The sequence below is a fragment of the Primulina tabacum genome, chromosome 17 (assembly GCF_025594145.1).
Source record: "Primulina tabacum isolate GXHZ01 chromosome 17, ASM2559414v2, whole genome shotgun sequence".
Classification (NCBI taxonomy): Eukaryota; Viridiplantae; Streptophyta; class Magnoliopsida; order Lamiales; family Gesneriaceae; genus Primulina; species Primulina tabacum.
The window spans coordinates 25,377,025-25,404,108 of record NC_134566.1 but is presented as its reverse complement, the minus strand read 5'-3'; the positions used below and the strand labels follow the sequence as shown (position 1 = coordinate 25,404,108).

The window sequence follows — 27,084 nt, the reverse complement described above, 5'->3', positions numbered from 1 at the left end:
GAATTTTCAACCCTCGTTCTGACATATGCCCGAGCTTTTTATGCCATAACATTGTTAATTTTTCTCCTGAACCAATTGATGCAACTGCTATTTCTCCCTCTTTGTGTGTTTCTCCCAAAAGTACATACAGATTTGCAGCAACCTTTTCCGCCTTCATAACCACAAGCGCGCCCTTTCACAATTTTCATGATCCCGTTCTCGATCCGAGTTTTGCACCGGATATCATCCAATTGCCCCAAGGACAAAATATTTTTCGTCAGTCCCTTCACATGTCGTACCTCCTGTATGGTGCGAATGGTGCCATCAAACATTTTAATTTTGATAGTACCGATCCCAGCGATTTCCAAGGCATGGTCATTTTCCCATGAATACAGATCCTCCTGAGACTGGTTCATAATGATCAAATCATTCTCTCCGAGACGTCATGTGCGACGTCGCTCCTGAATCCATAATCCATGTATCACAAAATTTGTGTCTGCCTTCTGCAACAATTGCTGCTTCGCTGAATAATATTTCACCACTGCCTGAAGTACTGGCCACATTTCCTTGAGAGCTTTTATCGATACTCGTACACTCTTTCTTGAAGTGCCCTTTACCACCAAATTTAAAGTAGTAAATATCTTTCTTCTTACTTCTCGACTTTGATCTACCTTGCCTTTGGCTCCCACTGGAGTCACGGTCCATGAATCTTCCTCTTATCATCGGCAAAGCCTATGCCTGCTTCGAATTTACCAACCTGTCTTCCTTATTCTTGCGCCGGCTTTCTTCTCCGAGAACCGCAGTCAAGACATCGTCGAATTTTAGAAAGCCCATAAAATATTGTTGGTTATGTTGATGATAAGTTGATCATATAATCTGGTAGACTTTGAAGTAGAAGCTCTGCACGTTCATTTTTCCCCTATTTTATACCCCATGGAAGTGAGTTGGACAAATAGAGTATTTAGTGTGTTGATATGGTCGGTCATCGATGAAGATTCCGCCATCCGAAGAGTATAAAGCCTTCTCTTTAGGAAAATCATGTTGTGTAGCGACTTGACCTCGTACATCTTTTTCAGAGTATCCCAGATAACTTGGGCTGTTTTTATCTCAGAGATACTTGACAAAACTTCGTCAGCTATAGCCAAGTGTAAATTGGCAACAGCATTATCATTCATCTCGTTCCACTTTCCATCATCCGCAATCTCCACCGGTCTATCTCCAATAGCCGCCAAGCAATTCTCCTTTCTTAAAACTGCTTGTATCTTTATTTTCCACAGCATAAAATTGCTTCAATTGAACTTTGCTATCTCGTACCTTCCCGCCATTATGTCTACAACAATTTTAGTAGACCGGACAAAATAATCCCGCTTTAAATAAAAAATCTCAAAAAATCTTTTCTGATGTAGAAGATCAGTCTAGGCTGCAACCACAGAGCATACTCAGAATTTTAAGAAATTTTAAACCAAGGCTCTGATACCACTTGTTGGTCCCACGTGCGGAATTTGAGATAATAAAACCCGAAAATAAAGAATAAACTGGACACCGAGATTTACGTGAAAAACCCCTAAAAATTATTAGGGTAAAAACCACAGGCAAGATGAAAAGAATTCCACTATAATATTTTGTGGTGTACAACTCACTCACTGTGTTTCCAAAGAGAACACACACTCTCTTAATACAGGAGAACAAACACTTCACAAATATTATAGAACTAAGCACTCAAATGCTTATAAGATGAGAGAAAACTCGAAGAATGAATGATTTCAGAATGAAGGGGGAGCTCTATTTATAGAGCTTCTGTCAGTGTGAATACGCGTTAAAAACGCGTATTCATATTTCCGTCTGAAAATTCCTTTTGCTGCAAAACGTGTTTATTTTTTCTTTTACTGGTAACTGGTCCCCCCTCCCCATTTTGCCGACAAGTATTACTTTTTATTATGAATATCAGCAGGGTTGACCCGTCTCACAGATAAAGATTCGTGAGATCGTCTCACAAAAGACCTACTCTTTTATCATTCATCAGGTCGAGTTTGATTGGAGTTTGGATTATTTTTTATATTTAGATTGAATTTTTTTTAAAGTTTAAGTTGATTTTTGTATTTGAATTGAGTTTTCACCCTTTTTTAAAATCAATCCTTTCATGAAATTACCCTCGTTTTCCCGTCTCAATCCTCAGGGGTCAATAAAAATCTATTTAAATTTTAATTAAATAAAAGAGATTTTGACTTTTTAAAATCGAGAAAAGGGAGTTGAATCGGTTAGTTATGTGAGATCATTAATTAACTCATTAATTAGTTAGTTATATTTCACTTTAAAAAAAATTAATTGGTCTCGTCCGTTTCGTCTCTAGGTTTCATGTTTTCATTATAGCTATTTTTGTGTTACTCACAGCAAATAAAACAACAATATAATCAAATATAATTTGAAAATTTGAATATTTGTAAGAGAAATAAGTATATACTCGTAATATTGTTGCTATTATCGTAATATTTCACCAACTAAATTTGTTTCAGTTTAGGTCTTGCTTCGCAGAAAAGGTAGCAGAACGGTCGGAACAGGAACAGGAACGAGGCCCACCGTAACGAAGTTCCGGGATGTGAACGTTGATGCTTTGGATCGGCCTTACGTAGATAGATTACGCTGTGTTATCGGTGGAACGAAATGGATCAAAGAAACACAGAACGAGTCTTAAAAATTGGGTCGAGCTCGACCCAGGTCTGAGTGGGTCGAGCTCTTCATTGTGTATGTAGTATTTTAGAAACTATGGGTCGAGCTCTTCATTGTGTATGTAATATTTTAGAAAATCAAAACAAATCAAAACGTCAAACTTCATCCTTATCATTTATATTTTATGAATAATAATATTGTTTTGAGACCTTTTAAAGTTTGTATGCTTAAATTCAATCATACAGTAAAGTTTGTTTATTATTATAATTATAATAATTTAATGAAATTAGGAGAATTTTGTTTACTTAAAAATTATTTTTAGCCTTTATTTCATGGAGGATGTCATTGAAGATAATCAACGATTCACCTGGGTCGAGCTCTTTGTTTGGATCGAGATCGACCCACTCTTCATACTCTCAACCTAGGTGTGAAGAACTCGACCCAAGTGGTGCCGGGCCAAACTTTTCAAAAAATAATGAAAAATAAATAAATAAAAATAAAAAATAAGAGCTCGACCCACTCTTCTAAATTTTTTTATTTTTTATTTAAATTTTTTCTTTTTTTATTTTTATTTTTATTTTTTACTCTTCTTATTTTATAATTCGTCTAAATTTCATAATTTGTATATATTTTATATAATTTGTATAAATTTCATAATTTGTATAGCTCGACCCACTCTTCTTAATTTGTATGGATTTCATAAATGATACATATTATATGAACTTTTAACAAATTGATAGAAGAATATAAGAGTGGGTCGAGTTGAGAAGGTTGGGTCGAAGTTGTGTAGGTTAGGTCGAGTGAGTGGAGTTTGGGGTTTGGTTTAGGATTTATGGTTTGGGTCGATTTTAGGTTGAGTGGATATAGTTGGTGGATTTTGAGCTTTTGATATAATATATAATTGATATTTATGATGATCTATTTAAATATAATTAGAATGTATACGAAGTATATAAAAAATTTATAATTATGTAAACATTTTAATACGAGTTATATATTATAATTTAAGTAAGTTGTTAAAAAATTCATAACAATAGTGGAACCTTATGTTAAAAATGTATCATTTAGTCGAGCCATGTGAGTTGAATATCGACTGAATGTTTTAATGTATCTAAAATTTATAACAAATTTCATAACAATAGAGGAACCTAAAAAATTCATAACAAATTTCACTCCAACATGTTCACTCGAATGAATGTTTAATGTATCTCAATAGGTCGAGCTTGCCATGTTATTCGTGTATTGAACGTGAGTCGAGCCACCTCCAAAAACTCCATTTTGGGTCGAGGTGGGTCGAGCTCGACCCAAAACCCCATGACCCAAGCTTGACCAACTTGAGTGAACTCGACTCAGCTAATTTTATTTCAATTTTAATTCTCTAGAATGCTTAATTAGTACTATCATTAGTCAATTTATTAAGTAAATTTAATATAAATTTAAAATAATAAACATTCTTTGGGTCGAGCTCGACCCAAACTTGGGTGAGCTCGACCCAGCTAATTTTATTTCAATTTTAATTTTCTAGAATGCTTAGTTAGTATTATCATTAGTCAATTTATTAAGTGAATTTAATATAAATTTAAAATAATAAACTAAAGAATGAGAATTAATTGAATTAATTATATTTGAAAAAATTAATAATCAATGTTATACATATCATAAGTTTACGAACTAAATTATACTGATTATAATCCTTGTAATTTGCCGACAAAACTATTTTTTTGTTATAGAATAGCTCGACCCAAGACAACAAGCTGGGTCGAGCTCGACCCAGGTCGATGGGTTGAGTCTTTGGGTTTTTGGCTCTACCGACACGATCATATCCTCGACCAAATGAATTGTTTTCATTGTGGTGTACTGAAACTACAAAATTCTAATCAAAACTGCTTAAATGGATCACATAAATTCAACTCAAAATCAATATAAAATATTAAATAATTGTTTTTATCCCAAATACTGGAACTATAAATAAGTATTATAAAATGGGTCGAGTAGGGTCGAGTGGGTCGAGCATGGGCGTAGTGGGTCGAGCGGGGGTAGAGTCTTGTTGCATATTTCAAATAGGCAATAGGTTGAGTGGGTCGAGCATATGACATATTTCAAATGGAAGTGGGTCGATCATGTAGTGTGAGTGGAGTTTGGGTGGAGTGAGTTTTATGATTTTGGGTGGAGTGGGTTGAGTTTTTTTCTTTTGGGGTGGGGTGGAATGAGTGGAGTTTGGGTTGAGTTTTGTACTTTTGGGTTGAGTTTGCGTAGAGTGAGTGGAGTTTGGGTACATTTTGGTTGGAATGGGTCGAGTGGGTGGATTTTGGGTTTGATGTTTGGGGTTTGGGTCGAGTTTAGTTCGAATAATAATTTGAGTGGAGATTGAGTTTAATTATTAAACATGTTAACACATAAATAATTTATATTTATATTAAACATTTTAATATGAGATAATTAAATAAAAATTGATAATTAAAAGATATTTATTGAGTTTAAAATAAAATTTGATAGTGTTGTAATATATAATTGATATCTTATATGTAAATATTTTAATATGAGATATATATTATAATTCAAGTAAGTTGTTAAAAATATTCATAAAAATCACAATGTTATAACATTATCAAAAATGCTATCAAACGTAATTTATAATTGATATCTTTTCTAAATTTTATGGGGAAGCAAGTCTGAAAAAAAAAATTGTAAAAAATTTAAATTATTTTGTGTTATAGTAAAAAATTTGTGGGTCGAAACTCGACTCAAACATCAAGCCTTGACCTACCACTAATGTCTAATCAAGAAAATTAAATTTTAAATAAAAAATAAAAAAGTAAATTACTCTCGACTTCCTTTCATTGAATAAACACTTGCGCCGCCCCCTTTTTCCTCATTTCCCCCATGACCCCCACTCCTCAGACACACTTGCTCCATTGGCAGTGCCAACGATGGAGTCCCTAATCCTGCAGCTCCACGATATAGCCGCCGTCAAGTTCGGCAGCTTCAAGCTCAAATCCGGCATCTCCTCCCCAATCTACATGGACCTACGCCTCATTGTTTCCTACCCTTCGCTGCTCCGCCAAATCTCCCACGCTCTGATCAAAACCCTCCCTCCAACCTCCGTATACCAAGTTGTTTGCGGCGTTCCCTACACCGCCCTCCCCATCGCCACATGCATTTCCGTCTCCTCCGAGATTCCGATGCTCATGCGTCGCAAGGAGGTCAAAGACTACGGCACAGCAAAAGCGATTGAAGGAGCATTTGAGTCAAGTCAGGTTTGCCTTATTGTTGAGGATCTCGTAACTAGCGGCGCCTCTGTGCTCGAGACTGCTGCGCCACTCCGCGCTGCTGGCCTGAAGGTGACTGACGCCGTAGTCATGATTGATAGGTGAAGAATGTAGTTTAGTCAATGTAGTGTTTGTGTAAATCTTGTCAGCTAATGCTATTTTAGCCGCGTAACGAAAAATGTATCCGTGTTTTTTTTTTGGCTTTGAGCTGCATTTAGTTCACAGAGGAAGAGACTGAAAATATTTATATTCCTCTAGACCATTTTATCATTGAGTATTTATAACGCGATGAAGGTGAAACTGGTGCATGAATGTACATGATGTATGAAACTGGTGGCACATTTTTTTGCTGCGGTAATTTATTTGACCATCCTTTCTGCTTGAATTTTTCTTTATTGCGTGCTTGCGTGAATTTTGGTGGCTCTAGGGTAAAGCTCGGCTTTTTTGCATTAGGTGCAACAATAGTACGTCAGTATAATGCCATTTACTCTTTACTGGTCGGCATAAGATTGCTCTGTCGTGGCTACTTCATTATAAAGAGCTATAAACTACAGCTTAGTAGAAAGCAATACTATTCTAAAGAGCTATAAACTACAGCTTAGTAGAAAGTAATACTATTCTATGATGTGTTATTTCCAACACAGCCTAGATATCTGCTGGTGGTTGACTGTGTACAATTAGGCACCTGTTTTAAACTGCAATTTTATAGAGACGTATGTATCTGTAACCGGATAACCAGCACCAAAAACCATCTTTACATTGGATGGTTTGGTGTTTTGATGATCCCTACCTTATTGACCGCAACTTCTGTATTTATTATTGCCTTCATTGCTGCTTCTCCAGTAGATATTGATGGTATTTGTGAACATGTTTTTCGATCTCTACTTCATGGAAACAATATTATTTCAGGTGCCGTTATTCCTACTTCTGCAGGTGTGGCTGCTGATGTTGCCACTGCTGCTGAGTTGCTTGAAATTGTAGACAAGGTGAGGTGACGAAAAATAATTACTACTTTCTTATTGGCTGATGATGTTTAGCCTGCTGTATTTTTTGTGTGAATTGTCATAACCAGTTCAGAATATGATTTTGGAATCATTTATTCATTTGGCATTAGAATCTGTATTATCCTGATTGAGTAGTGGTCACCATTTGCATATCATAAATAAGATAAGAAGTTGGGTCAGATAGACTAGGAAGTTTGGAAAGTTGATTTCAATCTCTTGTGATCATCTATTAGAGATTTATCCGTTAAAGAATTTGACCATTGTCATTCACTTTTATATTTATATTTTTTCGAATTAGAGATTTATCCGTTAAAGAATTTGACCATAGACCATTGTCATTCCCTTTTATATTTATATTTTTTCGAATCACGTGGTAGTTGGAATGCTGGATATTTACTGGAAATTTCTCTTGATCAGATGATATGTGTTCAACTTAAAAAAGTAAAGTATATATGTATCTACGGCTGCTTTATGTTGATAAATTTTCATATTCCATGCCCAATAAAATAAGAGGACGAGGAATCTAGTAGCCAACTAGTAGTTCATCTTCTTTTTTCTCTTTCTAATGAAGATCTGGTGGCTTTGAGCAAACAGTGTGCCAATTATAAGTCATTATCTACAGTCATGTCTTTAGCTCATTCATGCTACTATGTATCACACGTGTCAATTGAGATAAACCCCGTGCAGTGTTTTAGATGGCACAGTTGTTGTAAATGCATGCAGATTTTGAACAATCATCTTACCCTCTTATTTCATTCTGCAGGTTGGAGCTGAGATTTTCATGTTAAAAACCCATGTGGATATATTTCCTGATTTCACCGATGATTTTGGATCTAAGCTTCGTTTGGTACGTTAGAACCATCATATTTTTGGCATAGCGGTTCCTTAATTCTGATTATTAAGATGACTTTATCCCTCATTTATCAAGCTGATCGAATACCCTCTTTTTTGTTCTGAAAATGTGAGATACGTGCTACTCGTATTAGATCCCATTCATTACCTGAATATTGATTCTTTGGCTAAGACTGATTATGGTCGCACTTTTGAAGATTGCAGAGAAACATAATTTCCTAATCTTTGAAGATCGGAAGTTTGCTGACATTGGTAACACAGTAGCCATACAATATGAAGGGTGAGTTATTTTGCTCACTTTTCTGTTTATATTCTGATTTTTCTGCTGCTTTTAGCAATGATTCTTATTTGTTTGTTCTATGCAGAGGTATCTTACATATATTGGAGTGGGCAGACATAGTAAACGCACATATAATTTCAGGTCCAGGAGTTGTGGATGGATTGAAATTGAAGGTTAGGATGTTATGCTCAATTTTGAACAAGAGAGATAAGAACTCTCTTTCATATCTCTAATTTAAACTCTACCTGTGACGGGATTTACCAGTTACCTCGTGGCAGAGGACTGTTATTGTAAGGTCCAGGAATTTAAATCACGTAATCTGAATGCATGTAATATAGGATTTTTATTTTTATTATGTGTTTAATTATTTTATGCATCATTCATGCATGATAGAATTTAATTCATGAAATTTTAAAAGTTCATGCATTAGGGTTTCTAGATGCATTTCGCGCTCGAACGAGGAACGGAGACCGGAGAATTTTCAGGAAAAATTATTTAAATACATGATTAATTTTTATTAATTTATTTAAGATGTTTTAAAGGTACTTTTCAAGAAACGGGCTTTGTTGGGTATTTTACCTCCAGAGCATAATTTTTAACGGTATGTAAATTTTATCGAATCGGGTGACTTTTTGAGGGTTTGGCTATTATTTTCAAAAAAAACTTTTCAACACGAAATATTTTTCGGGAGTGTGTTTGGATTTAATGGGCCTACTTTTAATCTTATCGGGCTTAAATTTTTTTTTAGAACTTTTAAATTGCAATTTGTGGCCCATTAACTAATTGTTATCTATATAATTAACACCTAATTATTCCCCTAAGTATTTCCACTAACCTAATCACTCTCCACTCAGCCGCCCACCCCCTCCAATCAGTTATTTCTTCCTTTCCTTCAACCTCAAGTTCCTTCCACGTCTCGGGTCCTTCGAGCATTTGTACATCAAAAACTCATCAGGCACGCTTGTTACATTGTTTTGCATCATTCACGTTGATATTACTGCTGTACATGCGTATGTTCATGAAATCTTTCGATCTAGTCAAGAACATGAGGAATCCATCGTTTTTGTTCCATTGTATTGCATTTGGTGTTGTGTTGTTCACGTTTTCTAGTTTTGTTGCAAGGGGACTGCCAAGCTCAGGCTATTGCTTGGCTAGGGTCGTGAGTTACTGCTGTCAAGGGCCTGATAATGCTTAGGGGTTGCCATCGGGGAGGAACCGAGCGCTGGTCTCGTTTTTGTTTTGTTTGTGCTTTGAGGATGGGGCTGTCGAGAGGTTAGAAGTAGGCGGTGGTGTGCAAGGGCTGCTCCTAAGCCTCGGACCAGACCCTGGTGGGTATGAGTCGTGGCCATGGATGGCCCGAACACTGCAAGGCGTGGTGCTGTAGGCGATCACATGAGCTTTGTGAAGGGGGTCTACTTGTAACGCCCCAGATTCGATGACTGTCCTCACTGTATCAAGACGGGTCTTTCCAGCGTGCTTATGTCCTCACTCACACATACCCTGGGAAGTTAGTCACCCATCCCAAAATTGCCCTAAGTCAAGCACGCTTAACTTTGGAGTTCTTATGTGATGAGCTACCGAAAAGAAGATGCACCTTCTTGATATGATTAGTACATATCAAATCTTTTAAGCCCTCCTCATTTGCACAGTCCCATACCTGAACAGTTTCGGAATTCCTCTCCTTTCGGTGTAAGATCAGTTCATACATGTTCCCTCCGCCTAGAAGCCCTCCAGGAGCTGCTCATTGTCCGTGCAACCTCATGGCACCGGCGATCACCCCCCGCCCTCTTCGGGCCCGAGCCTTACATGCCCACCAGCTTCCGCTTGGTTCATCCTTGAACCACACCGTATTCAGAGAGGTCGGCTCTGATACCAACTGAAACGTCTACCGTTTTAAAAGTGCGGAAATATATATATATTTTTAAAGCTCTCATTGTGAAAATAACCATTTGAAAAAAATCGCATGCATACAATCCTACTTAAAAACATCATTTAAAAATTATCATAAGCAATTACCCATAAAAATATAACAGAGTAAAGACGAGCAAAATCCTAACATCAACTGTAAAATAAAACAGCGTATAAAATCATCGTATCCTGTCCAAAACATAAAGTCATAATGTGCGGAAAAATCATAGGTCCTCGGGTCGTGTCGCCCACCAGACCATTTGACTCAGAGTCCAGCACCTCCAGTCTCCTCGACATCGAACTCGCCTACATCACACACGCCTAGTGAGTCTAAAGACTCAAAACACCTGTACCATAAATAACAAATACCTATACATAGCACACAACAGTGAAAAATATCATATTCAACATATCCTTCATGAATTTTAAAGCTTAATGTAAACGTGTCATATGCAATCATGACGTGTCAAAACAGCTCATTATTAATCATCATTTACCATTGATCATTCATCATTCAGTTCATTAGAGGTGACTATCGTACATCATCATTTACGATGGATCCATCATACATAGAACCGCGGTGCCCAGGCAGCTGTCGGACACAACTGACAGGATTACCCATCCACTGTGCCCAGGCCTCATCATCAACATTTACATATACATCTTAAACATTTACATATACTTTGATAGTCACAACTAATTCCCATCGTTCAAAACATCATCATTTACATCACTTATAAAAATCATGCACAAATGCAATTTTCTTTAAATTCAACCAGGCAACGTATATTTTCGTAAAATCTTAAAAATCGTGAATAATGATGCATAAACATTTAAAATATCATAAATTTGTGCTCAGGGTGCTGTCAGAACCAAAATCTCATCCCGGGTGCAAAATGACCATTTTGCCCCTGGAAACCCAAAAATTATCGTTTAACCCCTGGGCCTCTAAAATTGACTCGAAACTTACCAAACTCCTTAAAATGTCCCAAAACATTTTTATAAGCATTCCTAGACGTAAACTCGAGCCCAAAAACCAAACTTAATCGATTCGTTTTAAAAGTTGCGGGGTCCCGGTTTTAATCCGAATCGACTCGAAACACAACCAAATTTTTTCCCAACTTTTTCCTACACCTAATAAATATCAAAAAGGCTCTAAAAACATCCAAACCAGACCTCTACACCCCTCGGCCATGAACCATATACTGCTGGAAAATTCCCAAAAGAACCCACTCGAACCGTAGTTGCACCCCTACCATAATTACCTCCCTAGCCCAAACCCAGCTGGACCAGCAATGACTCGACCCTCCCTAGACCATCCTAGGACACCTCTGGACTCGAGGAACTCACGGCTACAGCCCCATGCAAGCCATGAAGCGCAGCCAACCGAGGAACGCTAGAACGAGCCCAACCCGAGACCCCCTTCACCAAGCTCATGCGGTCGCCTACAGCACCACGCCCTGCAGTGTTCGGGCCATCCAAGGCCACGACTCAGACCCACCAGGGTCTGGTCCGAGGCTTAGGAGCAGCCCTTGCACCACCGCCTACTTCTAACCTCTCGACAGCCCCATCCTCAAAGCACAAAAAAAAAAAAAAACGAGACCAGCGCTCGGTTTCTCCCCGATGGCAACCCTTAGCACTACCAGCCCCTTGACAGCAGTAACTCACGACCCTAGCCACGTAATAGCCTGAGCTTGGCAGTCCCCTTGCAACAAAACTAGAAAACGTGAACAACACAACACCAAATGCAATACGATGGAACAAAACCGATGGATTCCTCATGTTCTTGACTAGACCAAAATATTTCATGTACACATGCATACACATCAATAATATTAACGTGAATGATGCGAAAACGAAGTAACAAGCGTGCCTAATGTTTTCTTTGTGAACAAACAATGCAATGGGACACACGGCCGAATGGAAATGGAGGCACCAAATTTTTGTTGCTGCAACTCACGAAGAAGATGACTGATTGAAGGGGGGTGGGCGGCTGAGTGAAGTTATTAGGTTTAGTGGGAATGCTTAGGGAACAATTAAGTGTTAATTATATAGATAATAATTTAGTTAATGGGCCCTAATTTTAAATAAAAAAGATTTTTAAGCCCAATAAGCTTAAAATTAGGCCCATTAAATCCAAACATACTCCCGAAAAATATTTCGTGTTGGAAAGGTTTTGAAAATATTAGCCGAACCCTCAAAAAGTCCTTCGATTCGATAAAATTTGCTTAACCGTTAAAAAAAAATCATGCGGGTAAAAATACTCAATAAAATTCTATTTTTGAAAAATACACTTAAAAACACATCAAGTAAATTAATAAAAATTAATCATGTTATAAAATAATTTTCCTGAAAATTCTCCGGTCTCCGTTCCTCGTTCGAGCGTGAAATGCACCTAGAACCCCCTAATGCATGAACTTTTAAAATTTCATGAATTAAATCCTATCATACATGAATTATGCAATAAATGCATAAAAACAATTAAACACATAATTTAAAATAAAAATCCTAGATTGCATGCATTCAGGTTACGTGAATTAAATTCCTGGACCTTATACCTCGAAATCAGAACGTACCAAATAACTCCGGGTAGCGACTCCTCATCTCGGTCTCGGTCTCCCAAGTAGCCTCCTCCTCAGAATGATTCAGCCACTTGACCTTGACCATCTATATCACCTTGTTCCGGAGCCTCTTTTCCTGTTTGTCCAGAATCTGAGTGGCTCTCTCCTCAAAAGATAGGTGCGGCGTCAGTTGAAGTGGCTCATAGTTAAGCACATGTGAAGGATTCGACATGTACTTACGCACCATGGAGACGTGGAACACGTTATGAACTCCCGCCAGATTCGGCAGTAATGCAACTCTGTACGCAAGTGTCCCAACTCTCTCTAGGATCTCAAATGGTCCGATGAATCTAGGGCTGAGCTTGCCCTTCATTCCGAACCTCATCACACCCTTCATCGGTGCGACCTTCACGAACACATGATCCCATACTGGGAACTCCAGATCTCGCCGCCACTGATCAGCATAACTCTTCTGCGGCTGTGTGCAGTCCTCATCCTGTCTCTAATCCTGGCCACTAGATCTGCTGTCTTTTGACAATATCCGGACCCAACTCTGCTCGCTCACCTATCTCATCCCAATAAACTGGTGACCTACACTTCCTCGCGTAAAGGGCCTCGTATGGAGCCATACCTATCGATGTCTGATAACTGTTGTTGTATGTGTACTCCACAAGAGGTATCTTCGGCTCCGAGCTGCCTTGGAAGTCTATCATGCAAGCTCGGAGTAGGTCCTCCAGAATCTGAATAACCCTCTCTGACTGACCGTCTGTCTGAAGATGAAAAGCGGTACTGAACAGTAGCTTCGTACTCAAAGCCTAGTGAAGACTCTTTCAGAATGAAGACGTAAATCTCGGATCCTCGTCTGACACGATTGACACTGGAATCCTTTGCAGTCTGACTATCTCTCTGATGTACAGCTCTGCGTACTGAGTCATGGTGAGTGTCTTCCTGATCGGTAAGAAATGAGCTGACTTAGTGAGCCGATCAACATTCACCCAAATGGCATTGTATCCTCCAGTAGTCCTCGGAAGCCCTGTCACGAAGTCCATAGTAATATTCTCCCGTTTCCACTCGGGAATAGGGAGTGGTCTCAGCTTCCCTGCAGGTCTCTGGTGCTCTGTCTTAACCTGCTGACAAGTCAAACACTCTGGATACGAATCGCAGAATATCCCGCTTCATGCCCGGCCACCAATACAGAGTCTGTAGATCCTTATACATCTTCGTACTCCCTGGATGGATGGAGTACGGGGTGCTGTGGGCCTCGCTCAATATATCTGCTCGAAGGGAATCACTGTCAGGAACCCATAGGCGGTCCCTATATCTGACTATGCCGTCCACAACTGCATACAGTCTCTGGCCTTTAGCCTCGTCCCTCTGTCTTTACTTCTGTAACTGCTCATCAGAAGTCTGCCCTGTCCGGATTCTGTCTCTCAGAGTCGGCTGCACTGTCAGAGTAGCAAGATTCGGGGCCTTGCCCCTGGCATAAACTGCAGGCTCAAATCTCTAAGTCTCAAGCTGTAGCGGTCTCTGCACTGATAGATGGGCAATCACTGCGTGCTTCCTGCTCAGAGCGTCTGCAACTACATTAGCCTTACCCGGATGGTAGTTAATGTCACAATCATAATCCTTCACCAGCTCGAGCCATCTCCTCTGTCGCATGTTCAGTTCCTTCTGTGTGAAGAAGTACTTCAGGCTCTTATGATTTGTGAAAATCCTGAACTTCTCCCCATACATATAGTGTCTCCAGATCTTCAGGGCAAATACCACTGCGGCTAGCTCGAGGTCATGAGTCGATAATTCTTCTCATGGATCTTCAGCTGTCTGGACACGTAGGCTATCACTCTGTCCTTGCTGCATCAGAACCGCTCCCAAACAAAGCTTAGATGCATCTGTATAGACCACAAACTCTCCTTGCCCTGATGGCATAGCTAGTACAGGTGCAGTGGTCAATGCTAGCTTCAGTCTGTCAAAGCTCTCCTGACACTCTGATCCCCAGATAAACTTGGCGTTCTTCTTCGTCAAGGCGGTCATAGGCACCGCAATAGAAGAGAAGCCCTGGATAAACTTCCTGTAATAACCTGTCAATTCCAAGAAACAGCGGATCTCTGTCACGTTCTTCGGAACTGGCCAATCTCCGACTGCCTCTACTTTGCTGGGGTCGACCTCTATGCCATCCTGAGATACAATGTGGCCCAAGAATGCCACTCCGTCATGCCAAAACTTACACTTGCTGAACTTGGCATACAGTCGTCTATCCTGAAAAGTCTACAATACTGCCCTCAGATTGCTGACTGTGCTCCTCCCTGCTCTTCGAATAAGAATGGCATAAACACGCGATTCATGAGATCCATGAAGATCGCTGGCGCGTTCGTCAAACCGAAGGGCATCAGCAAGAATTCGTAGTGCCCGTAACGCGTCCGGAAGGCTGTCTTATGCACATCTGACTCCCTCACTTTCAGCTGATAATAACCGGATCGGAGTCTATCTTGGAGAACACTGAGGCTCCCTGAAGTTGATCAAATAAGTCCTCGATCCTCGGCAGCGGATACTTATTCTTGACTGTGACCCTGTTCAGCTCTCTGTAATTAATGGACAGTCGCGTGCTGCCATCCTTTTTCTTAAGAAATAGCACTGGCGCTTCCTATGGGGAAAAACTAGGGCGAATGAAACCCTTATCCAGAAGATCCTGAATCTGATCCTTGAGCTCTTTCATCTCTGCAGGCGCTAATCGGTAGGGTGCTTTAGATATCGGCACTGTCCTTGGCATGAGCTCAATAGAGAAGTCCACCTCTCTGTCTGGTGAAATGCCTGAAACATCGTCAGGGAACACGCTGGAGAACTCGCTGACCACATCCACATCCTCCAGCCTCTGACTGACTGGCTCTGACACTGATACAATGCTGGCTAAGAATGCTTGGCAGCCTCTCTTAATAAGCTTCCTCACACACATGCAGGAAATGACGTGCGGGAACTGGTGATGTCTAGCTGCCTCGAAAACAAACGGTTTTCCACTGGGATGTCTGACAGATACTGACCTCTTGCGAAAATCTATTACTGCTCCATAAGAAGAGAGCAGTCCATGCCCAAGATGATATCAAACTCTGGCAACGGAAGTACTATCAGATCTGCTTGTACTGCCTTCTGCTGCAATCTGAGCTCCAATCTCTTCACTATCTGGGAAGTGAACATCTGATCCCGGATGGGATCGATACTCTAAAACCCAAATCCATCGCTACTGGTATGATTCCTAGTCGCTTCATGAAAGATTTGGATATAAACGAATGCGTAGCTCCTGAATCTAGCAACGCATGCGTGGCTACTCCTACAATATATATCATTCCTGCGACAACATATCATCAAATCTGATAGAGTTGAACTTAAAGAACTTCTTATCGGCAATTAACCCAAAATCCTAAAAAAATCACTGAATTAACCCCAAATATCATTCCCCAGAATTCGAAATTCAGCCTCAGAAAAATCACAAATTGCAAATTACCCCCTTAAAGTTTCGAAAATTGCATTTTGGTCCTTCAATTATCTGTTATTACAATTAGGTCCCTATAATTCCTCGAATCAAACAATTAAATTCTTAATCCCAACCAAGTAGAACATGCATCCTAAATCTTTCTATGTTATAAGTTCCACAATTAAGTACTCATACAATCATAAAATCCATGCAATTGTAAAGTAAATTAAAATCTTAAACCAAAAGGGTTATCAGTAATCAGTGTCGAGTCTGGTGCTGACTCAGCCTCCTCGGCATGCATCACATATGCCCTGCCGGTAGTGGGGCCTTTGCTCTTAGGGCAGTCTGCTGCTTTGTGGCCCTCCTGGCCACAAACGAAACACATGTAGGTCCTCCATAAGCACTTGCCGATATGAAATTAGTTGCACTGCGGGCAATGCTGCCTGTCATCTGGCTTAGGCGCCCCTGGCGCCTGATGAGGTCTCTGCTGCTGTTGCTGTGGCCTCCTAAACTGCCCTTGGGGCTTCTGCTGCCCCTGCTGTCTGAGCGGTCCAGTAAATTGTTTCTTTTGCGGCTGGGAAATGGGCTGAGCCTGATGCCGCTTCCGCTGCATCTCAAAATCTATATCCTGCAGAGCCTGCTCCGCCTGAAAAGCGCAGGCGGTGTCCTCATCGTAACCTTTCGGCCTCATCAACATGACATCCCGGCGGAGGGTGGGTCTCAATCCATCCAAAAAGTGCCGCAGCTTCTCATCGGCATCTCTCGCTATCATGGGTACAAAGTGACAGCCCCTGTCGAACTTGCGGATGAACTCCGCCACAGATGAATCCCCCTGGCGGAGACTCGTGAACTCCCTCGTCAGGCGGCCCCTGACGTCTGCTGGAAAGTACTTCCCGTAGAATAACTCCTTGAACCTGGCCCAGGTAAGGGTGGCCAAGTCCACAGCATGCGCGACTCTCATCCCACCATAGGAACGCATCATCTCTCAGCATATAAATGGCGCACCTGGCCCGGTCGCCATCCCTCATCTGAAGGTAATCAAAGTGAAGCTCCAGTGATCTGATCCACCCCTCAGCTACGAATGTATCAGTGGTACCCCCGAACTCCTTTGGGTTGAGCCTACGGAACTGCTCAAAAATATCAGCTTGGTGGCGAGGCGCCTGCTGCGCCTGCTTCATGAGCCTCGCTATCCCCTCAAGTACTCGGGTAGCGGGGTCCCCCGGTGGTGGTGGTGGTGGAGGGCCCCTGCCACCCTCAGGAATATCATCCACTCTGACCATCCTAGGCTCGCGTCTGTGAGGCATATCTGAATATAATCTAATTAAAAACGTAACCCATCATGCAATTAATCTAGTTTTGAAAATACTGAACCTTAAATCGTAAAAACAGTTAAAACATAAGTAGTAAATCATCATAAAGCGTAAATAATGAAATCATGCAGGTGACAACAATAAATTCTTGAAAACATTTAAATCGTAAAAGCTTACAGACTTGAGGTGTTGAAGACTGAGCTGCAGAAGCTTGCGATGGCACAACCCTATACAGGACCCTGGCTCTGATACCAACTGAAACGTCAATCGTTTTAAAAGTGCGGAAATAGTTTTTTTTTTTAAAAAAGCTCTCATTTTGAAATTAACCATTTAAAAAAAATCGCATGCATGAAATCCTACTTAAAAACATCATTTAAAAATTATCATAAGCAATTACCCATAAAAATATAACGGAGTAAAGACGAGCAAAATCCTAACATCAACTGTAAAATAAAACAGCGTATAAAATCACCGTATCCTCTCCAAAACATAAATCATAATGTGCGGAAAAATCATAGGTCCTCGGGTCGTGTCGCCCACCAGGCCCTTTGACTCAGAGTCCAGCACCTCCAGTCTCCTCGACATCGAACTCGCCTACATCACACACGCCTAGTGAGTCTAAAGACTCAAAACACCTGTACCATAAATAACAAATACCTATACATAGCACACAACAGTGAAAAATATCATATTCAACATATCCTTCATGAATTTTAAAGCTTAATGTAAACGTGTCATATGCAATCATGACGTGTCAAAACAGCTCATTATTAATCATCATTTACCATTGATCATTCATCATTCAGTTCATTAGAGGTGACTATCGTACATCATCATTTACGATGGATCCATCATACATAGAACCGCGGTGCCCGGCAGCTGTCGGACACAACTGACAGGATTACCCATCCACTGTGCCCAGGCCTCATCATCAACATTTACATATACATATTAAACATTTACATATACTTCGATAGTCACAACTAATTCTCATCATTCAATGCATCGTCATTTACATCACTTATAAAAATCATGCACAAATGCAATTTTCTTTAAATTCAACCAGTCAACGTATATTTTCATAAAATCTTAAAAATCGTGAATCATGATGCATAAAAATTTAAAATATCATAAATTTGTGCTTAGGGCGCTGCCAGAACCAAAATGACCATTTTGCCCCTGGAAACCCAAAAATTATCGTTTAACCCCTGGACCTCTAAAATTGACTCGAAGCTTACCAAACTCCTTAAAATGTCCGAAAACATTTTTATAAGCATTCCTAGACGTAAACTCGAGCCCAAAAACCAAACTTAATCGATTAGAGTTTACGTCTAGGAATTTAAGGTTCATTATTTTCAAAACTAGATTAATTGCATGATGGGTTACGTTTTTAATTGGATTATATTCAGAAATGCCTCGCAGACGCGAGCCCAAGATGGTCAGAGTGGATGATATTCCTGAGGGTGGCAGGGGTCCCTCCACCACCACCACCACCGGGGGACCCCGCTACCCGAGTACTTGAGGGGATAGCGAGGCTCATGGAGCAGGCCTAGCAGGCGCCTCGCCAGCAGGCTGATATTTTTGAGCAGTTTCATAGGCTCAACCCGAAGGAGTTCAGGGGTACCACTGATCCATTCGTAGCTGAGGGGTGGATCAGATCACTGGAGCTTCATTTTGATTACCTTCAGATGAGGGATGGCGACCGAGCCAGGTGCGCCATCTACATGCTGAGAGATGATGCGTCCCTATGGTGGGAGGGAGTCGTGCATGCAATGGAGTTGGCCACCCTTACCTGGGCCAGGTTCAAGGAGTTATTCTACGGGAAGTACTTGCCAGCAGACGTCAGGGGCCGCCTGACGAGGGAGTTCATGAGTCTCCGCCAGGAGGATTCATCTGTGGCGGAGTTGATCCGCAAGTTCGACAGGGGCTGTCACTTTGTGCCCATGATATCGAGAGATGCCGATCAGAAGCTGCCGTACTTTTTGGATTGATTGAGATCCACCCTCCGCCGGGATGTCATGTTGATGAGGCCGGCAGGTTACGATGAGGCCACCGCCTGCGCTTTTCAAGCTGAGCAGACTCTACGGGATATCGATTTTGAGATGCAGCGGAAGCGACATCCGGCTCAGCCCAGTTCCCAGCCGCAGAAGAAATAGTTTATTGGACCACCGAGACAGCATGGGCATCAGAAGCCCCAAGGGCAGTTCAGGAAGCCACAACAACAGCAGCAGCAGGGACCTCCTCAGGCGCCTAAGCCAGATGACAGACAGCCTTGCCCGCAGTGCAACAAATTTCATATCGGCAAGTGCTTATGGGGGTCCTACAGGTGTTTCGTTTGTGGACAGGAGGGCCACAAAGCAGCAGACTGCCCTAAGAGCAAGGGCCCCACTACCGGCGGGGCATATGTGATGCATGCCGAGGAGCCTGAGACAGCACCAGACTCGACACTGATTACTGGTAACCTTTTTGTTTTAAGATTTTAATTTACTGTACTATTGCATGAATTTTATGATTGTTTGAGGGTTTAATTGTGGGATTTATAACTTAGAAAGGTTTAGGATGCATGTTCTACTTGGTTGGGATTAAGAATATAATTGTTAGGTCCGAAAAATTTTAAGGACCCAATTGTAATGACAGGTTAATTTAAGGACCAAAATGAAATGTTCGAAACTTTATGGGACTAATTACGATTTTCGATGTTACGAAGCTCAATTTCGTAATTTTAGGAAATGATGTTTGGGTTAATTCAGTGATTTTTCGAGGATTTTGGGTTAAATGCCGATAAGAAATCTCTAAGTTCAACTCTATTAGATTTGATGGTATTTTTTGTCGTAGGGAGGATATACATTGCAGGTGTAGCCACGCATGCATTGCTAGATTCATGGGCTACGCATTCGTTTATATCCGAATCTTTCATGAAGCGGCTAGGAATCATACCAGGAGCGATGGATTTGAGTTTCAGAGTATCAATCCCATCCGGGGATCAGATGTTCACCTCCCAGATAGTAAAGAGATTGGAGTTTCGGTTATAGAAGTATTCGGTGCACGCAGATTTGATAGTCTTACCACTACCGGAGTTCGACATCATATTAGGTATGGACTGGCTAACGTCTCACGGCGCAGTCATAGATTTTCGCCAGAGGTCAGTGTACTGTCAGACCTCCCAGTGGAGAAGCCGTTTGTATTTGAGGTAGCTAGACTTCAGCAGTCCACGCACGTCATTTCCTGCATGTGTACGAGGAAGCTTATCAAGAGAGGCTGCCAGACATTCTTAGCCAGCATCGTGTCAGTGACAGAGTCAGCCAGTCAGAGGCTGAAGGATGTGGATGTGTTCAGTAAGTTCTCCAACGTATTCCCTGACGATGTTTCAGGCATTCCATCAGATAGAGAGGTGGACTTCTCTATTGAGCTCATGCCAGGGCCAGTGCCAATATCTAAGGCACCATATCGATTAGCGTCTGCAGAGATGAAAGAGCTCAAGGATCAGATTCAGGATCTTCTGGATAAGGGTTTCATTTGCCCTAGTTTTTCTCCTTGGGACGCTCCAATGCTGTTTGTTAATAAGAAGGATGGTAGCATGCGACTGTGCATTGACTACAGAGAGCTAAACAGAGTCACAGTTAAGAATAAGTATCTGTTGCCTAGGATCGAGGACTTATTTGATCAGCTTCAGAGAGCCTCAGTGTTCTCTAAGATAGACCTTCGATCTGGATACCATCAGCTGAAGGTGAGAGAGTCGGATGTACATAAGACAGCCTTCCGGACGCGATACGGGCACTATGAGTTCTTGGTGATGCCCTTCGGTTTGACGAACGTGCCAGCGATTTTCACGGATCTCATGAATCGCGTGTTTCAGCCATATTTAGATCAGTTCGTCACAGTCTTCATTGACGATATTCTGATCTATTCGAAGAGCAGGGAGGAGCACAGTCAGCATCTGATGACAGTGTTACAGACTCTACAGGATAGGCAACTGTATGCCAAGTTCAGCAAGTGTGAGTTTTGGCTTGACAGGGTGGCATTCTTGGGCCACATTGTATCTCAGGATGGCATAGAGGTCGACCCCAGCAAAGTAGATGCAGTAAGAGATTGGCCAGTTCCGAAGAGCGTGACAAAGATCCGTAGTTTTTGGGATTGACATGTTATTATAGGAAGTTTATCCAGGGCTTCTCTTCTATTGCGGTGCTTGTAACCGCCTTGACGAAGAAGAATCTCAAGTTTATCTGAGGGACCAGAGTGTCAGGAGAGCTTTGACAGACTGAATCTAGCATTGACCACTGCACCTGTACTAGCTATGCCATCAGAGCAAGGAGAGTTTGTGGTCTATACAGATGCATTTAAGCTTGGTTTGGGCGCGGTTCTGATGCAGCTGGACAGAGTGCGTCCAGACAACTGAAGGTCTAGGAGAAGAATTATCCGACTCATGACCTCGAGCTAGCCGCAGTGGTATTTGCCCTGAAGATCTGGATACACTATCTGTATGGGGAGAAGTGCAGGATTTTCACAGATCATAAGAGACTGAAGTACTTCTTCACACATAAGAACTGAACATGCGATAGAGGAGATGGGTACGAAGATGTATAAGGATCTACAGACTCTGTATTGGTGGACGAGCATGAAGCGGGATATTCTGCGATTCGTCTCCGAGTGTTTGACTTGTCAGCAGGTTAACAGAGCACCAGAGACCTGCAGGGAAGCTGAGACCACTCCATATTCCCGAGTGAAAACGGGAGAATATTACTGTGGACTTCGTAACAGGGGGGCTTCCGAGGACTACTGGAGGATACAATGCCATTTGGGTGAATGTTGATCGGCTCACTAAGTCAGCTCATTTCTTACCGATCAGGAAGACACTCACCATGACTCAGTACGCAGAGCTGTACATCAGAGAGATAGTCAGACTGCAAAGGATTCCAGTGTCAATCGTGTCAGACGGGGATCCGAGATTTACGTCTTCATTCTGAAAGAGTCTTCACTAGGCTTTGAGTACGAATGCTACTGTTCAGTACCGCTTTTCATCTTCAGACAGACGGTCAGTCAGAGAGGGTTATTCAGATTCTGGAGGACCTACTCCGAGCTTGCATGATAGACTTCCAAGGCAGCTGGGAGCTGAAGTTACCTCTTGTGGAGTTCACATACAACAACAGGTTATCAGGCATCGATAGGTATGGCTCTATACGAGGCACTATACGAGAGGAAGTGTAGGTCGTCAGTTTATTGAGATGAGGTAGGTGAGAGAGCAGAGTTGGGTCCGGATATTGTCAGAAAGACAACAGATTTAGTTGCCAGGATTCGGGACAGGATGAAGACTGCACAGAGCCAGTCAGAAGAGTTATGCTGATAAGAGGCGGCAAGATCTTGAGTTCGCAGTAGGGGATCATGTTTTCGTGAAGGTCGCACCGATGAAGGGTGTGATGAGGTTCGGGAAGAAGGGCAAGCTCAGCCCTAGATTCATCGGACCATTCGAGATCCTAGAGAGAGTTGGAACACTTGCGTATAGAGTTGCATTATCGCCGAATCTTGCGGGAGTTCATAATGTGTTCCACGTCACCATGCTGCGTAAGTACATGTCGAATCCTTTACATGTGCTTAATTATGAGCCACTTCAGCTAACACCGCACTTGTCATTCGAAGAAAAACCCACGCAGTCGTGAGTGCTACAACATAGAATTTCGGTTTCTTCCTTTCGTTCAATCTCAAGCTCCTTCCATTCCTCGGGTCCTTTGAGCATTTGTACATAATAAACTCATCAGGCACGCTTGTTACATTGTATTGCATCATTCACGTTGATATTACTGCTGTGCATGCGTATGTTCATGAAATCTTTCGATCTAGTCTAGGACATGATGAATATTTCGGTTTTGCATTGGAATATTGCATGTTTGTGCTGTGTTGCTCACGTTTTCTTGTATTGGTTGCAAGGGCTGCTGGTTTTGGTGTGTGCTAAGGGTTGTTCACGGTATTAAGAGGGTGTCTTGAGGGTGATGTCGGGGTTGTAACGGATTGAGCGAAGGGCTGTGCGACGCCTTGCTGGGAAGCGATCGAGTGTGCGCTCGGGTGTATGCGTGTAGCTGGTAGCGTGATGAACCATCTCGGGCCGTGGACCTGACCACTGTGGGTCGGAGTCATGGTCTAGGGTGGTCGCTCGCTGCTGGAGGTGATGTAAGAATGGATGGAATCGAAGTTAACGTAGGAGCCGCCAGACGTTCTTTTTTTTGAGGTCTAGATAAGAGTGGTGCTTCTTGGCTTGCATGGAGTTTTGTCCTTGGCTTGTTCCGGTTCAGTATAGTCCTAGAGAGGTCCAGGGGAGGTTGGATAGGAGTTGGTCTATTCAGTCACGTGATAAGAACGAAATTATGGAAAGTTTGCACCAAGGGTTTTTCGACCTAGACTTGACTGAATTTCCAGCAACGTGCGCCTTGTTGTAATGGGTCTTAGTGGGCTGGAAAATGTGGTTTTAAGGCTGTAAATGAGTGTTTTAGGTATGGTGATAGTTGGGAAAGTTTTGGTTAAGTTTTCGAGTCAATTCGGGTTAAAACCAGGGCCCCGGTCCAAGTGTTAAAACGAATCGATGAAGTTCTGAATTTGGCTCGAGTTACGTCTAAGAATGCTTTTAAAAATGTTTTGGGACAATTTAAGGAGTTTGGTAAGCTTCGGGTCAATTTTAGAGGTCCAGGGGTGAAACGGTAATTTTTGGGTTTCCAGGGGCAAAATAGTCATTTTGCACCCGGGGTGAGATTTTGGTCATGACAGCGCCCTGCGCACAAATTTACCATATTTTGAATGTTTATGCATCATGATTCGCGATTTTTTAAGAATTTATGAAAATATACGTTGCTTGCTTGAATTTAAAGAAAATTGCATTTGTGCATAATTTTTATAAGTGATGTAAATGACGATGCATTGAATGATGAGAATTAGTTGTGACTATCGAAGTATATGTAAACGTTTAATATGTATATGTAAATGCTGATGATGAGGCCTATGCACAGTGGATGAGTAATCCTGTCACTGATGTCCGATAGCCACTAGATACCGCGGTTCTATGTATGATGGATCCATCGTAAATGATGATGTACGATAGTCAACTCTAATGAACTGAATTCACCAAAGGAAATGATAAATGATAAACGATGAATGATGAACGATGAATGATGATTAACGATGAGCTGTTTTGACACGTCATTATTTTACACGACACATTTACTTTAAACTTTTAAAGTTTATGAAGGATATGTTGATTATGATATTTTTCACTGCTGTGTGCTATGTATAGGTATTTGTTATTTATGGTACGTGTGTGTTGAGTCTTTAGACTCACTAGGCATGTGTGATGCAGGTGAGTTCGATGCCGAAGAGACTGGAGGTGCTGGACTCTGAGTCAGCAGACGTGGTGGGCGAGACGACCCGACGACCTTATGATTTTCCGCACATTATGATTTTATGTTTTGGAGAGGATATGAGGATTTTATACACTGTTTTATATTATTGTTGGGTGTTAGGATTCTTGCTCATTTTTATTATTCCGCTATATATTTTTAATGATAATTGCTTATGATGATTTTTAAATGATGTTTTTACGTAGGATTGCATGCATGTGATTTATTTAAATGTTTATTTTCAAAATGAGAGCTTTAAAAAATATGTATATTTCCGCACTTTTAAAAACGAGTAGACGTTGCAGTTATTACTTGCTGAGATGAGTTCATGTGGCAACCTGGCCAAGGGTGATTACACGGCTGCGGCTGTAAAAATAGCAGAAGATCATGCAGACTTTGTAATTGGATTCATCTCCATCAATCCTGCATCTTGGTACTGGAAATCCATCACTTATTCACGCAACCCCTGGTGTCCAATTGGTCAAAGGTGGAGATTCTTTGGGACAGCAATATAACACTCCAAGTTCTGTAAGTAAAGTCCATTTTAATATAGCACTCCTTTACATTGCCTTAAGCAGAAACGTGCAAAGGTAGTTTTTTTGGTTTTCTTTTTCCGTTAGTTTTGTAATGCAAATTCTCATACCAAGCTTTACTTTTGTATCTTATTATCAAGAAAAACAGCATTTTCATTGCCTATGAAATGGATTTTTCATAAGAGGGCAGTTTAGGAATTTGCAATTAGTAAGAAAAACGAGTGTTAAATTGGTTGTGTACATCAAAGTTCGGTTGGATTCTATAGATTATGGAAATAAGAACGAGTTTTCTTTTGTTAAATAATGATGTTTGCTTCTTAATTGCAATATCTTAATGGAAAAACCTACAAAACTGGCTCAAGACTTCCTGAACTAATTTCATGGCATTAAAGGTTATGTGATGGCATGCTTGATAAATGTTTGGCATTTCTTTTCTCATGAACTTCTCCACCTGAGACCAATGTTTTGCGCGTCACGCTTTTTTTAATCTTTGAAGAGAACTGAAAAAAGCTTAAAAATCGATCCAATATACTGTATTACCAAATATTTGCATAATTTTTACTGGCCTCACGACAACAGGTCATTTCTGCGAGAGGCAGCGACAGTTATCATTGTTGGCCGTGGTTTAATAAAGGCAGCCAACCCTGCTGAGGCAGCACGCGAGTACCGGCATCAAGGATGGGATGCATATTTGCTGGATTGCAAGTAACAAATTTTGATTTGCTCCTTTCGCTTTCTGTTTTGACGCATCTCATCCGGCGGGTAAAATTTCAAGAATTCACGGTTGCACGACATCATCCGGGGAAAAGCCTTAGACATGGCTTGACCTTGTTGTTTTCAAACATTAAGCATAAATTGCTGCCTGTGTATGAAATCTCGTTTGAGCTTGACGGCCCTTTCTCTGATGCAGAATTCCATAACTTTTTACGATCATGTTTTTTATAAACATCTAATTCTGTTGTAGGCTTTTGTTAGATTCAAGCAAGATGCACATACATTGCATGTGAATTCGCCTTTTTCATTTGATATTAATTAAAGCATCTATTTAGCCCACTTTCTTACAATAGATTTATTGCATATAAATATTGAATTAAAACATCAAGTAAGTTATGGTATTTTTACACAAACGGATCAAACTTTTTAAAGATGTTTGATTTTGAGTCTTGCCACATGCTCACAATATATTTCAATGTTTTCAATTATACGTGACAAGTTTAACTTTTTAAAAAAAAAACTTTGGACCAAAATTAATTTGTTACCCACTTCATTTTCGTACTTATACTAACAAGTGTCATTTGATATGAGATGAGTTCATGTATATTAAATAGTTTTTTTTAATAAAAATCTAAATATTATATTAAAATTAAAAAAAATTATAAAATTGATTTTTTAAAAATTAATTTTTATTGTATGGTGATATGACGATTTAAAAATTTAAAATTATAAATAATTTTCATTAGGATATGTTAAATATAAATTAAATATAAAGGTACTAAAATATATTTATATAATATTTTTATTAAAAAGAAATAATTTTTATAGTTTGAGAAGATGGATCGGTTATCTTTTGATAATATGACACTAAAGTTAAATATTCTAAATCTTTCGATTTTAATAATGTAGAATAGTATATATATATATATATAATCTTAAATATATATTCAAAATGATAATTTCGTCTCTCTAACCGATCTCAAATTGCAATTACGCTCTCCAATGCAAAATCTTGTTCTCCTTTCTACTCTGTACACTTGTAGGCAATGATCGGTGACAATGATCGATGGTATATATGTACAAAAATTCACGTGATATTATTTTACGAGTCAATCATGTTTATACAAAATTTTGACTCGATCCACAAAAAATATTACTTCAA

General features: G+C 40.6%; 1 protein-coding gene across 3 annotated transcripts; it reads left to right on the top strand.

Moving 5' to 3' along the window:
* The first annotated feature begins 5,517 nt into the window (after nucleotides 1-5,517).
* On the top strand, nucleotides 5,518-26,247 carry LOC142531965 (uridine 5'-monophosphate synthase-like). Of its 3 annotated transcripts, none has more exons than XR_012816427.1 (7): nucleotides 5,518-6,016; nucleotides 6,825-6,901; nucleotides 7,683-7,766; nucleotides 7,969-8,051; nucleotides 8,137-8,224; nucleotides 24,636-25,203; nucleotides 25,788-26,247. XR_012816427.1 is itself a non-coding variant. In XM_075638252.1 (6 exons), exons 3-6 carry the CDS (start codon nucleotides 7,701-7,703, stop codon nucleotides 24,852-24,854), a joined length of 456 nt encoding a protein of 151 aa, XP_075494367.1. In that variant the 5' UTR covers nucleotides 5,521-6,016; nucleotides 6,825-6,901; nucleotides 7,683-7,700; the 3' UTR covers nucleotides 24,855-25,763. The 3 variants fall into 3 exon arrangements, 1 of the variants encoding a protein (XP_075494367.1); XR_012816428.1 differs by having other exon boundaries at nucleotides 24,636-25,207; XM_075638252.1 differs by lacking the exon at nucleotides 25,788-26,247 and having other exon boundaries at nucleotides 5,521-6,016; nucleotides 24,636-25,763.
* The last annotated feature ends 837 nt before the right edge of the window (nucleotides 26,248-27,084 follow it).